This window comes from Eulemur rufifrons, chromosome 16 (genome assembly GCF_041146395.1).
Source record: "Eulemur rufifrons isolate Redbay chromosome 16, OSU_ERuf_1, whole genome shotgun sequence".
Classification (NCBI taxonomy): Eukaryota; Metazoa; Chordata; class Mammalia; order Primates; family Lemuridae; genus Eulemur; species Eulemur rufifrons.
This window is the reverse complement of record NC_090998.1, coordinates 58,065,920-58,083,146: the sequence shown is the minus strand read 5'-3', so window position 1 is coordinate 58,083,146 and position 17,227 is coordinate 58,065,920. Positions and strand designations below refer to the sequence as shown.

Below are 17,227 nucleotides of genomic sequence, written 5' to 3'. Positions count from 1 at the left end.
TATTACTAAAACTTTCTTATTAATAACTCATAAGTCTTGCTCTTTCCAAACCATAGTATCAATATTAATACCTGGTTTTCAAAGATACCTTCTTCCACATACACCCTGTGTTTTTCCTACTTGGTCAACTTCAGTTTTGCCAAACTATGCCTGCAAAATAATTTATTCCTCCCTTCCTTCCTGGCTTCCTGGCTTCCTGCCTTCCTGCCTTCCTCCTTCCTCCTTCCTCTCTTTCCTGGAACATACATATAGACACGCTCACAGGCTGATGAGGCCTGTTATAGGTTGAATTGGGTCCTCTCCCCAAAATGTAAGCCAGATTTGTTGGAGTCTTAACCTCCAGTACCTCAGAATGACCTTATTTGGAGACAGAGTCTTTATAGAGATGATCAAGTTAAAATGATCGTCTTTTAGGGTGATCATTTTAATTTGATTTAAAGTGGGCCCTAATCTAATATATCTGGTGTCCTTATAGAAAGGGGAAATGTGGACACAGATGCAGCCATGCATAGAGAGAAAATGATTTAAAGAGACACAGGGAGAAGATGGTCATCTACAAGCCAAGGAGAGAGGCTTGGGACAGATTCTTTCTTCACATGCCTCAGAAGAATCCTAACCCTATCAGCGCCTTTATATTAGACTTCTAGCCTGCAGAACTACAAAACGATAGAGTTCTGCAGTTTAAGCCTTCCAGTTTGTGATACTTCATTATGGCAGTCCTAGCAAACTAATACAAGGCCTCCCACCCAACCCCCCCAAAAAAATTGAGAAAGAGAGAAATTGGCTTATTAGAAAATTACTTTGATACTTGGGTATCGGTAGTCCTTCTCTTTAGCTTTAGATAAAGAAATATAAAATTTTACTTTCTAAAGCATTATATTTCTAGGATAAACTTTTAAAACTTGTTTTGTTTATATAACCACGATGTGGTGGCTGGAGACCTACATTTTACTAAAAAAAGCAAACCAGAGGCAATGAAAGACACAAGAAACAATATTCCGTGTCACCTGTAAGCTCTCTCTGGTCAGCTGTCATTAAGAAAAAAATGCAATTGCTCTTAGATTGTTTCTTTCACTTATAAGGAGGGGGGGGGCATGGAGCGGGGGAGAAAGGGTGTGGAGAGTAGGGTGTAAATAAGGCAGGCAGAACCTCCGGAGAGGGTGGAGACAGAGCTTCGCGGAACAAAAATATGTGAACCTGGTTGGTACAACATAGCTTCCCCAGACCGACCCACCCACCCTTTCCTTAGCTCTGTGTGCTTTGGATGGCGGCGGGAGGTTGACGGCGAGTGGTGCTGAAGGGACAGCTCCGGCAGTGGCTGCTTTGGGGGAGACATAAAATCTGCAGATCTCCTCGGAGCTGGGCGAATTCACCTTCAGGTGGGTGAGCTCTCCTGACCTCTGACCAGTCTCCGCTCCAGCCGCGGCTAGGCGAGCTGCTCGCTCCCGGTGGGGTCTGGCAGCGCCCGCTGGACCCGCCCCGAGCTCCATGGTTTGCCCAACCCTGCGCGATGGTGACTCTGGGCGCGGAGGTTGGCGACGGGCAAACCCGCAGCTCGCAGAATGAAGGCGGGCGGCGCGGCTGGCGGCCGGCGGAGGCTGTCTCCCCGACCCCAGCGCCCAGAGAAGCGGCCCAACCACCTGAACCCGGAAAACGCCAACAAGTAGTTTCTCGTCGGAGAAGGGCGGCTCAGCTGGGCGCCAAGACTCAGTCCTGCTGCCCGGAGAACCTCGTCCACTTGGAAACCAAAGCGGAACCACTTTTCTCTCGGTCTTCTTAAGGTATCTGGAATTGGGGGGCTTGGGGGTGAAAGCGGTGATTTCCCGGGAAGGGCACGCTGACCCTACAGTCAGGCATCTCCCCGCCTTTCCGCAATAGGAATGTAGAGATGAAGCCCTGGGGAGAGGTGGCTGGGAGGCTGGAAACCAGGACACTGCCAGCCAGACTTCCAGCTCAGGGACCCAGGGGGTGTGCCTCTAAGCAGCTTTTCCCTGGGCCTCGCCCCTCCTAGAAAGCAACCCCCCCACCTTCCACCCCGCAAGACATTTGTTTTTCTTGGGAAGGGGGATGGGTGGGATGGGATGCTTTGATCACTTCTATTCTCAAAGATGGATCCTAGTTTCTCATTTCCTTTTCCAAGTAATAATAACATCATCAACAACAACAACAATGTGAAAAGGAAATTGGCGAGGAAAGGAGTCAGAGGTTTCCTTGGTGAAAGGCAACAGCAGGGAGTTTTTGTTTTTGTTTTTGTTTTTTTCTCTGACTTCTACGTTCAGTCTTTTTACATGGTCTGCGAGGGAGAGTAGAGGTGAACCAAGAACAGGTTGCGCAAAGGGCATTCCCTGAGTGCTCGGGAGTAGCGAGGTGTTCGGGTTGATCCAGGGTATGAGTGCAATCCGGGCTGTTTGCGGGGTCCGGGGGTCTCACCCAACATTGCCAAGTTGCCTTAGTGAAGAGAACTCCCTGTCTAAGGGAACTGCATCCAGGCTAGGGGAGGGGGAGAAAGAGGGGCTAGGAGAGTGGAACAGAGAGACCAATCAGGGGAGGGGGAAAGAATGTGGCAAGGGAGGGGGAGAAAGAGGGCTTAGGAGGGAGAGGCAGGGATTTGGGGGAGGGAGAGAAGGGGTTAGAGGCTGAGAGCAGGTTAGACTTGAGAGGGGACAGCGGGGAGGAAGGGTGGAGGGTGAAAAGATGAAAGAGGAGAGATCAGAGCCCAAAAAGGAAGGTGTGAGGCGGGGAAAACGGTGTCATGGCAGGTCAAGGAACACTTGGACTGTTATCTCTTTAGTTCTCTGGAAACCCGGGAAAGGTGTGATGCAAGAGGCGGGGACAGGGCTGGACGCTGACTTCCCCCGGGGAGGGTCCTTTGGCCCTGCCTATCTGCCAACCCTGCATCTTGGGACTCTTGCGCTGGGGTGGTGGCGGGGGTCACGGTGTGTCTCTGACGGCCGAGATCGTTAACTTGGCGCTGTGTTCACCTCCCCCCAGTCATGTCTGAGCCACAGAGATGGGCAAGATCGAGAACAACGAGAGGGTGATCCTCAATGTCGGGGGCACCCGGCACGAAACCTACCGCAGCACCCTCAAGACCCTGCCTGGAACGCGCCTGGCTCTTCTCGCCGCCTCTGAGCCCCAGGGCGACTGCTTGACCGCGGTGGGCGACAAGCTGCAGCAGTCGCCCCCTCCGCTCTCACCGCCGCCGCGTGCGCCCCCGCTGTCCCCCGGCCCCGGCGGCTGCTTCGAGGGTGGCGCGGGCAACTGCAGTTCGCACGGCGGCGGCGGCAGCGAACACCCCGGGGGCGGCCGCGAGTTCTTCTTCGACCGGCACCCGGGCGTCTTTGCCTATGTGCTCAACTACTACCGCACCGGCAAGCTGCACTGCCCCGCCGACGTGTGCGGGCCGCTCTTCGAGGAGGAGCTGGCCTTCTGGGGCATCGACGAGACCGACGTGGAGCCCTGCTGCTGGATGACCTACCGGCAACACCGCGACGCCGAAGAGGCCCTGGACATCTTCGAGACCCCCGACCTCATCGGCGGTGACCCTGGCGACGACGAGGACCTGGCGGCCAAGAGGTTGGGCATTGAGGACGCGGCAGGGCTGGGGGGCCCCGATGGCAAGTCTGGCCGCTGGAGGAGGCTGCAGCCCCGCATGTGGGCCCTCTTCGAAGACCCCTACTCGTCCAGAGCCGCCAGGGTAAGGCCAGAACCGACCTCTTCCCTGCTGCTCCAACTTCTCCTAACTCCCTCCCCAACTTTCTGTTCTTTTCCTCCAAAGGTCTCTGAGATGGGGGTAGGGCAAGAAGAGAGTAGGGGCTTCCTGTCGGTGGGGTTAGAGGCTCATCCTGTGCAGGGCAAACCCGGGCATCCTGGCCACCATTCCTCCCACCCCCACCTACGTGCCCCTCCTCTCATCCCAACTCAGATTTACTTTGCAGATGGAACCTAAAGGGCAAATGCTGACTCCTCTGTCCAGGTCTTCTGGGACCTTGATCTGGAACCGGTATCACCATTCGTCTTCAGTTTTTTCCTCCTTGTTCTAACTTCCTTTAGCTCAGATGTCTCTTCAGGCCTCCTGGTCATCCCTATTTGACATTTTCAGTAAGGTTCCTTCACATCTGGCTCACCTAGAGCAGTGGCTCCAATTAGGTATCTAATCTGAGAACAGAGGAGGGGTAAATGGAATATATGACATGGCTGGGACAGGGGGAAGGTGTGCCAGGAGGTTCATTTTGTGAACGGAATCTCCAGAATGCTGTTTAGGCCCAGGGAGAAGAATACTGGATTGCTTGTTCCAGTGAGCTGACCAAGTGCCCACCCACACCCTGAATGTTTGAGCCTGGTGCCTTTCCCCTTGGGCTCTCTGTTCCTTACAGGCTGAATGTGAATTAGCCAATTTGGTGATCCTAGTTTTCGAAATCTGAGTAATTTAGATTGCAGCAAACTTTATTTTACTTCTTGTATTGTGACCCCAGCCTCAATTTTTCTTTCTGGTTACTAGTTTAAGTGCCAGCTTATTTTTAATCTTTGACATTCCCAGTGAATTCTTTAAAATCCCATGAGGGGATTATAAAAGTAACCAATAAAGGTTTCTCCAGTTTAAATGAAATAAAAGAAATATAAATAACCCAAAATTATACAGTATGTGAATGGTTTTTAATTATATATGAGAACAGAGTACTGTATTTAGTTAAATCTCTGCAACTGCTTGTGTCTAGGTTGCTTCTGACACCCAGAAAAGACACCCCCTGGGCAGAATGGGAATTCTCCCAACTTAACTTTGGCTCTATCCTCATTATTTTCTTCCTCTGTATGTCAGAAGTGTCTGCATCTGAGATATTATGCAGCTGTCTATCTACTAATCTGTCAGAAGATGTGCTTTTGATACTACTTTGGAAGTCCGTGTTTGTGTTTTGTTTTCAGTGTGAAATAGAATATGAAGGACACAATTTAAAGCATTGCTACTCTTTTGGGTCAGTATTTAAATGCATGCATAAATTCTGGAATGTCCATATTCACATATTGAAACATAGAATTAATAATAATTTCAACTTTGAAATCTTTTTTTAAGATCATTCTATAAATTCAACAAGAATTGGTATTCAGAAAAAAAAAGTACATATTTATTTAAATTAAGTCACAGGATCATGACCAGTACATCTGTGTTTTTTGAATTCCAGCTGAGTGCCATGGAGTGCTTTCCACTTGGTGGCTAAAAAGATAATCTGAATTTGTTTTCAGGCTCATCATGTGATTTTTTTTTTTCCAGTTCATGTGCTACAAAAAGACAGAATGTTTTATTTTCTTTCCTTATGATACCATAATACATTTTATTGTAGGCAAGATTGCAAAGCAAAAACTTTAAAAAGGTGTTCAACTTTTATCATTGCTATGAAATTTGGTTCTATTGATTATTGGTCAAAAGAGTAAACCATTGACTTAAAAATTGTGTTTTTGTTTTTAATTTTACTAAAGTTTCATTGTAACAATATTGAGGATTTGATATGCATCTATTTTAGGCCAGGAAAGAACACAGATACATTAAAGATTAACACAAAGTCAAAGAGCAAGTAGAAACAGAATCAGCTAAGAACTATAGACCTGAAAAATTTCTTGGAGGTCATGTTGTCAAGACCCTTTATATTGTAGGTGAGGAAAATGAAGACTGCTGATGCTAAGTGGTGGCCAAGGTCATACTCCAAGTTAATAGCAAAGCCAGAATTATTCTAGAGGTCTCATGACACCCTCTTCAGGCCCTTTACACCAAAACTACTGATTATAACTGACTGTCTAGATCTCTGCAGATCATATTGCTCTTGAGATTTAATGCAGCAAAGACATTCACTGGAATTCTAACTTTGAAAGGTCATCTATGACTTTTTAAATATATATATTTCAGGACTTTGGCCTCCTAGAATTTTTATCTTCCACCACCCAACAATAGACTAAAAATATAGGATTTGAATTAACTTTGTAATCCTGTTTGAACTTTCCATTTTTATTGACCCGTCAGTGTTTAATGTTTTACTGTCTTTTGTGGACCTTGTCTTCAGGAAAATCCCTTTTCAAATTACTAGGAGGGGGGTTCCTAAAAAAGCATAATCAGAAGTCACCATTCTATTTAAAAGTGATTTAGTATTTTTACATGAACACTTTTAGTTCAGATAATGGCCTGGCTTAATGTTATCTAACTAGTTTGATAAATACAATTACATTGGAAGGTCACAGGATGAAATTATATTTTGCATGGACATGATTCTAGGAAAGATAAATCAATTATCGAATGGTTTGCTTCAGTTTTCATCTTACTGCCATGGGTCTCATTCTTAATAGAAGTTAAGTATTTACACTTTTATAAACACTCTTACTTTTTTTTAATATTAGTTCATCTTTTATTGAATGGCTTGAGATGAAAAATTTTAAATGTCTGAATTTTTTTCCACTTGTTATACCTGTTTCATTATTTTCTTTATCCTTTCCCAATATTGAAGAGATTGGCTCAATTGTATACTAGATATTTTTATTTCTAACTTTTATTATCTAAATGGCAGACTAAAATCATAGTTATAGGAAAAGGATAATTGAATTTTGCAACACTTCATTTTTGCTTTTTATTTTGGTTGGCATGTCTCTTCAGACTTTTAATTTATGAAGTAAATATATATTTGAGAGGTCTAAATCATTCTAGTTCTAATTTGGTAAATAAGTTATATTTTATACTCTTGAATTCTTATCCTTAAGAATGGTATTCAAAAAATAGAAATTTATAAAAATTCAAATATAAGTTGTCATGGAAACCTGTTGTGGAGAATGAGATCATGAAAAAAATAAGAGATTATTCTGTTGATGCCAGTGAGTGATATTTACAAATAGTAAAAAGCAGGGATGCATAGATGTATTTGTGAAAATGTTATGCATTGTATATTTTCAATTTAATGCTTAAGTGTTAGGAAAAAATGAAACTCGTATGTGCTTTCCTCTGAAGACTCCACCATAAGTAGGTGGATAGGTACCAGGTAGAAATTCCTTGATAGAACTAAATTTTTTTAGAAGTTTTAAAAAAGTAGTATAAGGACAAAATACTAAAGACAATTAAAAAAATTGTTTCCATATTAAAGAGCTGAGAGAAGTTTCCCTTTCTCCCTTTGCTTTTCACTTATATTTTTGTGGGGGAGGGAAGTGATAGAATTCAGCTCTATTTTAGAATGTGGCTCTTCCTTGCTTATTTATGCATATCTTTGATTACCTGCTAGACCTTTTGTTTGTTTGTTTGTTTTTACTTTCAAAGAACATTTTAGAAAAGAAAAACAAAAGAATAACTGCCATGGAACCCCAGGTAAGATATTGGCTGTGTGTGTTTTGGTGTATGTGATTTTTCAAATATATTTTCCTGAACTTTATCTCATATCCCATTCTTGTGTGCATTACAATCATCTGGAATCATACATGGATTGTGATAGCGAATCTATTATTTTTTAATCTTGAAAATATTCACTTTATTAGCATTTTGGATTGTTTTATTTCCACAGCAAAATATACTCTTCAATAGCTATTAAAATTTAAATTTCAATGTCTAGCATTAAAGTCAAATCTGCAAATATTTAATTTACTTTTTATGGTTTACTTTTTCCTCTTCCCCAAACCACAAAACAAAACAGGAAAGAGATGATCTAAATAACTATTTGCTAGCATTAAATATAACATTTGATTTTTAAAAATTATAATAAGGTAGGGACAATTTAAGTCATATATTAAGATTAAAGTAAGAAAATATATTTTTACTCTGTAAGCATCACTCCAATTAAAAGAATTAATGGCAACATATAGCTTGTTCATAAAATATTATGGTCAATTCTAAAAATTTTTAGAAAGCTTATTTATTCAATGAATATTGATTATGCAGTCATTTTAGACTGGAAAATATGCAAAGCACTGGGAATGTATGGAAAAGATATAGTCTTTTGCTATCTATAAGCTTTCCTCTGTATTTATAATAAAACATTTTCTAAAGATAGTATTTATTAAATTTAAAAAATACAACAAGATAATAGCAAACAAAATTTCAGAGATGTTAAAGTTTTCCTCAAAACATTATCTTGTAGGAATATTGCCTCACACATGCAGTAAAATATTCCTTTTAGAAATGATCATGTTAAGTTATTATTAGTTTTTATTTTATTATAAAAATGTTAGATTCTTTTAATCTTGATTTTTCTATTTTTAAAATGACATATAGGCTCTCTCCTTGCAATATGATGAAGGCTGTGCTTATACCAAACAATTGAACTATGTGGGGGTATGGCCAGATTTCTTCATTTTTTTGCATATCAATTACAAGTTATGGTCAACCATATGACAATGCAAATCCAAGCTTCACATTCCTGAAGAGTCTGCTGTAATGGTCCAGTGTGTTTGCCTTTGCCGTATAAGCATCTAAGTGTCTTTTGACCTTTTCCAGGCCACTAATTGTACGGCTCTTAAATAAATTTAATTTTATGCTTATATTCTGAGCATTGGATAGGATCAGAGAGTATCTAATTCAATATATCACTGAAAGAACCAAGTAACTTTAATTGCCAGTTGTAGGATATTTTCAGTAGTATATTTGATCAATCACTAGGTGATTCGATCTATTTGCTGGGCATTAGGTGTGCCAAAGGTGAATGTAGTTGGACAGATAAAGTATGACTTTTTTTCTGTAAAATTTTGCTAAGAGCTTATTTGTAGAGTTGACGAAATTAAATGAAAGACAAGAACATTTTTCATCTCTGTCAAGAAAGCTCATTTTCAAAACAACTGAAAAGGAAATGTGTAAGTTTCTATAAAGATGTAGATCAGCCTTTCCCATTTGAGAATGTATATCAACGCCATCCATTTTTACTACTAGAAATAAAGGAAAAGTAATTTTCAAGTCTTACATTTTTTGAACTTCTGAGGCACATTTCCTTTTTGTTATGGCAACCTTTAAAAATATGTCTAAAAGAAATAGTAAAGGGCACTAAAGATAAACATAGATCTTTAGAAGGAAATATATAGTGGCAAAATAGTCCAGACAATAGCCATCAATATATTACATAAACTTAATTCGATTCTGTTTGAAGTATGAAGGGCTTTTCTTTTAGAAGAGCAGTCAAGATATTCTTTTATGACAGAACAGCAGGATAGCACTTTTTGCTCTCCTTACAGGTTGAAGGATGGTACTAATTTTAATACTGCATAATCAATATTTTGAACAGGAAGTGAATAGAATGTGAATGTTGGGAGGAGAAGAAAGCAGGACTAGATATTATATGGAAACATAATTGGAAAATCACCTGGATTAGCATGTATGAGACCTACACACTACCCTTGATTTCAACACTAGCTACATGACCTTGGAGGATTTACTTCATCTTCCTGAGTCTTGGTTTCCCTTGCCTTATTCTGAAAACAAACAAAAAAATTGGGGTGACATATTGAACTAGATAGTATCAAAACTTCTTTCCAGCTCTATGATTTTGAGGTTTGTAGAATAATTATTGTGAAATACCCTGAGGGTGGGGGGAAGGAACAACATGTCTGTGCCCAGTTTGATTGCACTCTAAGGACCATCAGGGTAACAAGGTAAACCCGAATCGATTTTTTTTTTTTTTTTTGCATTTGTAACTTTCTGCCCTTTTTTCCTACAGCTGTTGGGTAGCTACTGCTCTGGTTACCATAGAAACAGGTTAGCTCCTAGCTTCCTGTTTCCATTGAAAACAGCTTTCTCTCAACCACATATTGATCTCAGGAAATCATTTTGCTGTGGCTCTGTCATGAAAGCCATAAAGATGATCTGCTCTGTCATTTCCTAGGTCTCAGATTCAGTGCAGCTGTATATCCACCCACCCACAAGGGTAACTGATTAGATAATCTCAGTTTTATTTCCATTTGAAAAGTGTCTTGTCAAAGACACCATCCTTTTCCCCTTTCCTTATTTTATACAGAAGGGAAAGTCTTACTCACTTGAAGATTTACAGATATGCCTAACACATTTAAGTGTTTACAAAACAGTGTCAAATTATTCAGTTCTAATCTCTTTCAAAACCTATTCCATCAGAATAACCACAGAGAATAGTATGCTGTCTAGCACACTTCGTAAGTTTATATTATAATGTGCTCATTAATGAAGCCTATTTCAAAATAAATGTGTATGTGTATCATATAGTGCCACATATTTCTCTTTTAAGAAAATAGTTTTTGTATTTATGCAATATGTATCTACATAAAAAAGATATATTCACTGTTATAGATACATACTCAAGGAATATGTTTATTAAATTTGTAGGTTGGTAAGAGATGGAACAGACTTGCAGGGATATAGCTTAAAGTTTTGATTGGGAAGTGTATGTGTGTATTCTATATATATCCAGAATATATACTATTTTAATGAAATTGGCACTAGAAATACATGATAGACTTTTAATGTTTATGAGGACTAGAACTAGAGTGAAACTGGCGATCTTCTGACACAAGTGCCTCAATTCACAGAAAAAGCAACTGACATGTTTCAGCCACAACTAGTTAGTGACAACAGCAGCACTGGAATTTAGATTTCTGACTTCTGATACAGTGTTCATCCTATTCGATCTCGAGTGCTCAGTTTAAACTGTGTTTAACATTAAATGCACACATTTTAGCTGTTGGGAAGCAGCAAGCATGTTAGGAATAGTTAGGATAGGCTCCACCTCCCTCCATGTTTCCACATCTTAGTTTTGAACACTATCAAGAAATTGTCACCATTTTGGGTATTCACTTTATCTCCAGACTCCCCTCCAGTTACAGTTTTCCAGTGCTGCCTTCTCCACCAGTTCTATATCTTATTGTCCTACTACCTTTAAAGCCTCTAGACTAACCTTCCTATTCACTTATCCACTGTCTTTTCCCTACGCTCATAATCTCTATGAGAGGATCTATAGAAGCCTTAGATCCTAAGCTGAGCCAGGAGATATTTAGATAACTAAGAAATGATACCCATTTTGCCACTGACCCTTTTGGGTAATGCCTTTTGTTATGTGTTTTACTACTTTTGTTTGGTGTATTGTTTTGGTTTTTTTTCTTTTTAAATTTAACCTTGATTCAACCTATTGGTGATATATAATGTGTTTTGCAGAACATTGTCTTCTCAAATGTAATTAGCCAGATCATGGTGGGTTTACCCAGAGACAACTGGTGAATTAGAGTAGTAAAGTGTGTTTGGAACTGCTGGAGATCTGCAAAGGAGGTTGGATGTTGTTGTGAGGTCAGTAAATACAATGCAGAAAAAAATTTTCCTTTCCTTAATGAACAGTTAGTGGAAGGTGATGTGATGGGAATGTAAAGTGATGTTATAATTTTGGGAGTGTCCTAGAGAATGCATTACAGGAATCAAAAGAGAAGAACTTGGGGCAAAATATTATTGGTGATTTCAGGAAAAAAATACTCTTTGATTGCTACAATCATTTAACTGGTCTTCTCTCCTGAAAGTTAATAATGATAAGGACAGCTTTGTAATCTGACATTTCCACAGTGCTCCATGTGTCCAGAAAATCCTATGCAGACACTTCAGTAGTGTCCCTATCACTTTTTGTTTGAAGACCTTGGTTGGTGTGCTATCAGATCTCAGAGCTTTGCCGTTCTTCATGTATCTGACTATATTGTTGATGTCTTTGAAAATTGGAACAAAGGCCATCATAGTCTTTCTTAACAAGTTTTTCTGTGATTTAGTCTCAGCAGTGGGATGTGTTTTCTTTTGAGTTTTCTCCATGAAGAGAGACCTAGACATGAAAAACTGCCAACTTTTGACCACAGACATTCTCCTTTTTTACACCAACATTTATCCAGAATTTTTAAGTTTTTCAGTAAATGATAAGATGCAAATACATCTTTTATAAAATAGTGATTTTAAATAAGTCAATATATTCAAGTAATATTAGTTGACTCTAAATTTAAGACTACATGTTTATGAATTATGTTTAAACAACAACTATTTGGAACAATATAAATTTACATTTTGAGGGCTTTGTCAGATTGGGTTCAATGAGTTAGACATTATTCAGAACTTTTGTAAAATTTGTGTCTGTGTTTGCAAATTATAAAACAGAAATTCAAATATGGGGTTGCTAATTTTGGACTTTTAAATTTATTGATTTAGGATAAAATCCTATTTGCTAAAAGTGATGTTGTATAATAATTGTATTGGAATTATGGCACAGTAATCATTGCAGGAATAAACTTTCTTACTGATATTGATATATGAATTTTGGATAAAGTTAGTAAAATTGGTATTAGGAAAGCATAACAATACAGTTATTACAGTTTACTTTATTATTTAAGTTGTCCTGATTCTCTCTTTTATGTTTCTTGTGGTGAGCAATGAGAGGGATATTAATAAGTTATTAGAATACCCTTTACTTTTTGAGACAGAGTCTTGCTCTATCGCTCTGGATAGAGTGCAGTGGCATCATCATAGTTTACTGTAACCTCAAACTCCTGGCCTCCAGAAATTCTCTGGGCTCAGCCTCCTGAGTAGCTGGGACTACAGGCATGTGCCACCCCGCTTGGCTAATTTTCCTATTTTTAGTAGAGACGGGGTCTTGCTCTTACTTAGGTTGGTTTCAAACTCCTGGGCTCAAGCAATCTTTCCGCCTTGGCCTTCCAGAGAGCTAGAATTACAGGCATGAGCCACTGCACCCGGCCTAGAATACCCTTAATGCAATTTATCTTTCAAGTAGATGTATAGGAAATGGACAGAATAGAATCTCAACTGGCCTTGTCTGTGCAAACAGAATCTGTTCAATTTTGTTAAGCTATTAGAACTTTATTATTCGGATGTAGTAAACCTATCATAGTCATATAAAATGATTAGTTGATGCATCAAAGTTGAGCAACTATAATATTTTTATCATTTGTGAGCTTAATTCTTAAGCTTATAATGGTGTTGTCTGTTCTTTGATACTTAGAGTGTAATGCTAGGAATATAGAGTTCAAGCAAACTAATGAAATCAAACATATTTTAATGTACTATTAGGCTTTAATGACATTCAAAAATGATTAGCCTTAATGTAAAACCAGGGTTTCTTTAATTAATTGCCTCAATTTCTTCTTTGAGTTTGCAGTTCAATTTTTAGTTGTAACATGTACATGCTATCAGTTCCTAGTTTTTTTTTTAATTAGTGATTATTTTAAAGCTGTTTCTTTTTCAATTTACGTATCGATTTAATTTATCTCTGATTTATCTACCTTAGATGGTTTCTTGGTTACTTTTGTTTTTTAGAAGTAAATGAAGTTATCAGCATACTTGACATTGTACTTCAAGGCTGGGTTCCTTTATCAATAGTCTTTTGTGTGTCTTCTACCTTAGCTTCCATTTATTGCTTGATAAAATAGCATATTGTCAAGAATTTGTACATTTCTCCTTTAAAGAAACTGAGAGTGAACAAAACATCAAAGATTCTAACGCTTTTGAATCTCTTAGCTGACAATTATTGAACTTCAACTATTGGCCAGGACTAGGTTATATGCTAAGAATGGAAAACAATCAAAATTTGGCTTTTGACTTCAAGACACTTGTATTCTGTAGGAAAAGAAGAATTCTAAATCCATAGTTACAATAGAATGCATTAAGTGCTATCATAGAGATATTGGTACAGTGTAGACACACAGACCAGGGTGGGACCAACTCTCCTATACAGAGGAGATGACATTTTAGTTAACTCCCAGAAGATTGATAGGCATTTTCCAGCAGTCAAGGGGAAGGTCAACAGAGTAGTGAGCAAACATGGAGGCTTAACAGAAAATATCATGCCATGTAACATTGGGTAACAGAAAGACCAGAAGGCAGGGAACACAGCAAAGGCAAAAAAAAAAAAAAAAAAGCTTGAGAGAAGAGGGAGGGTGGACACTGGGAGGGAAGGGAAGGGACCATTGGGTTTATAAGTAAGATTTCCTGCTGAGATATAGAACTCAGTCCAGGACTGGACTGTACACTATTTTTTCAGTTTATTTGAAATTTGCAGTTCCCAAATTTAGATGTGCCTATGAATCACATATCATGGTGACTAAAATTGTACTTATCAGTTCTTATTCCAGATATCCTACTTCAGTAGGATTTGGGTAGGATTCAGACCAGGTGAATGTGTTTTGGGTTGTAGTTGGCTACTTGCCTACTATGTGCCAGTACTGTGATGCAACTGCTGAAAAAACAAATACAATTTAGCAATGAATGAAAAGAATAATCATGCTTAGACTAGTATTTTTCAAAGTGTGTTTTATATACCTGTAGTTCTGCAGGATGTTAACAGATGTTGTCTCTCAATAGAGTTCAATGGATGCATGAATTTGGAAACAAGTTTAAAATAAAAAGTAATGTGGTTGTTTTTTAGTTGCATATCTTCCTAGAGTCAAAGAGTTGAAGTCAAGGAGTTGAAGGAAGTAAATTAGTATTAACGGATGGACTCAGCTGTTGACTTTGGATTCTGACTCCATCACTGATTTGTGTTATCTTCAGCAAGTTACTTCCTTTGCCTCCTTTTTCTCATTTGTGCCTGGAGAAAATGATAACGTCTGACCCAGTGGATTGTTATTCATGTTAAGAATCCAGGTCTGGTTTTATAAATGTCATTTGTATCATCATCATCATCATCATTACTATTCTGTGAGGCAAGAATTAGTTATTTTTAGAGGTATTGTGGTTGTAATCATTCACCTTAAGAAGACTTTCTGGGATTTAAAATGTTCATGAAAAAGTAAGTTGTCTCTCCTTGAGATATTTCACTTGGATACTAAATGACTGGGAATGGTAGAAGTAATTTTTTCATTTATGATTAAATAGTGATTAATTAGAACAAGATCTAATATGGATGTCTTATATATCAGGCATTTTGCAAATGGCAAGGTAAAGGTATATTCCCTGCCCATAACACGCGTGTAGTCTATTGGAAGAGAACAACAAAAGGATGACGATGGCACAATGTTATGTTATCTTCAGTAGGAGTAAGTATAGGGTACTTTGGAGGTTAACGTAGTCTTGCTAAGGTGGGGAAAATATATTTCTGTTGGTACCAGAGGATGACAAGGAGATGGCCAGATTTTTCAGACAGTATGAGAACCTAAATATTTTCAAAAGGGAAGGAAGGCATGGACTATTCAAGGCACTGTGATTAACTGAATACAGCTGGAGCACTGAGCAAGGCATGAGGAGATGTGCCAGGAGATAGACACTGGGGTTGGCTGGAAACGTTTGGTAAGTTCTGCAGAGAAGTTCTGGTCTTTCCTTGCTGGTGATGGGGAGATTTCGAAGAATTGTAAGCATTGTAAGCAGAGCTGTGGCATACAGATTTGTAATTGAGAATATCATTCTGAAACCTTTGTAGCTGAGGAGAGGATTGAACTGTAGAGGGTGAATGTAAGTTTTTCAGGAGGCCACAGTTTTGTGTCTTATTGAATAAGTAATACAGGTAGGAGATTGAGTACTGAACCTAAAATAAGACAATGGCAGGAGGGTGAAGTAAAATGGGCACAGTTGAAGAGGAGTTTTGATTAGGTGCAGTGAATGCAGTAGAGACAAAAGTCAAGAATGTCCCCCTAGTTTCTGTTCGCATAATGGGACAAGAGAACCTTTATGACTTCTTTCCTAATTCAAGATTCAACGGTTATAATTTGAGAAGAATCTGGCTTATGAATAGTTATTCTTTCATGAGATTTAACACTATACTATTTGGTATTACGTTTTGTAATTCTTTTCTTTTCTATTTCTGTATCAATTATCCAATTATAGAAGGCTACTTCACAGGCTTTATGGTTGTGAAAGTAGAGGCTAAGAATGCCCCTTAAAATTTTTGGTTGCTATAATTCACCACCATAACAAGTTCGTGAGGGATAAGCAGTTTCCTCGACAAGAAAGATAGGTTTTGTGTTGCTACTGCTTTGGTTTAAAGCCCAAGACAATAATATTAATTATTGCATAATTCCTATGAAGTAGGAAGCAGTCTATGTGGATTCCAAAGCTAGAACTTGAACTGGGGATTAAAATAAAATGGTAATGTGATTTCATAGTTTAAAATACTTCTTAGAAAATTGCTTTAAATAAAATTTGCTTTAGAAAAGTCCAGGAAGGAGCAAAGGTAGTGAGGAAGAAAAACAAAAATGAAAACAGGTACCAAAGAGATAAACTGGAAAGAAGATGGTGACTTCAGCCGCAAGGCGCAGTAATTCCTGCTAAAGCACAATCATACCACATCATTTTCTTGTTTTAAAAGCCTTTATCCATTTCCTTTGACTACATACTGAGATCACATTCCATAGCATGGCCCTTCAGAATCTTATTACTACCTACGCTCCTAGGCATTATTCTTATAACTCCACTACCAAAAATATGGTTATGTTCAAGCCACATTTTTTGCCATTCCTGAGTATAAGAAACGTGCTCACTCTGTTGTACATTTGCATACACTGTTCCCACAGCCTAGAATGAGCCCTTTCCCTTGGTTTAACTGATTGACTCGTCTTTCAAAATCCTATGTAGTTCTTATTTGATACTCTCAAAACTCTCTCCAAAGCAGTTAGTTTCTTTCTCCAAGCTTCCATACCACTTTGTAGACACTGTATTATAGCATGTAACTAACTGTATTAATTTCCTAAGGCTGCCATAATAAATCACCAAAAATTATCACAAAGAGGTGATTTATTATAAAACAACAGAAGCCTATCGTTTTACAGTTTTGGAGGCTAGAAGCCCAGAATCGAGGTTTCAGCAAGTTTGGTTTCTTTTGGAGGTTCTGAAGGAGAATTTGTTCCATGTTTGCTGCTGGCTTCTGGAGGTTGCCAGCAATCCTTGGCATTCCCTGGCTGTAGACACATCACTCCAATCTCTGCCTTCATATGTCACCCCTGTCCACCCACCTCTCTATATGTGTGTTTCTGTTTTCTCTTCTTATGAGGACAATAGTCAATTAGATTAGGGCCCACCCTAACCAAGTAGGTGTTATCTTAATTTAACTAATTATATCTGCAAACATTTTATTTTCAGATAAGGCCACATTCTTATGTTTGGGGTAGACATAAATTTTGGGAGATACTATTCCATCCAGTATACTAATTTTTTCCCATTTTGGCAACACATTTGCAATATATAAGACATCTTTTTTATTTTCTGGTTACTCCTTTTCCATATCAGTGTGTTCTAATTTAATGAATATGATGTCATTGTGAATCTTTCTGAAGACACTAG

The 17,227-nt window shown here is 38.8% G+C and overlaps 1 protein-coding gene across 15 annotated transcripts in view; it reads left to right on the top strand.

Moving 5' to 3' along the window:
• Positions 1-1,144: 1,144 nt before the first annotated feature.
• Positions 1,145-17,227, top strand: part of KCNC2 (potassium voltage-gated channel subfamily C member 2) — a 171,654-nt gene continuing 155,571 nt past the window's right edge. For 14 of the 15 annotated variants that reach the window (XR_011235687.1, XM_069489351.1, XM_069489352.1 and 11 more), the window contains exons 1-2: positions 1,145-1,781; positions 2,992-3,697. Coding sequence is in view for 14 of the 15 variants with exons in the window: in XM_069489351.1 (XP_069345452.1) it covers positions 3,011-3,697 (687 nt within the window). In the remaining variant the exon portion in view is untranslated. Of the gene's footprint in view, positions 1,782-2,989; positions 3,698-17,227 lie in introns of those variants that run through there. The other variant, XM_069489344.1, reaches the window with a different exon arrangement.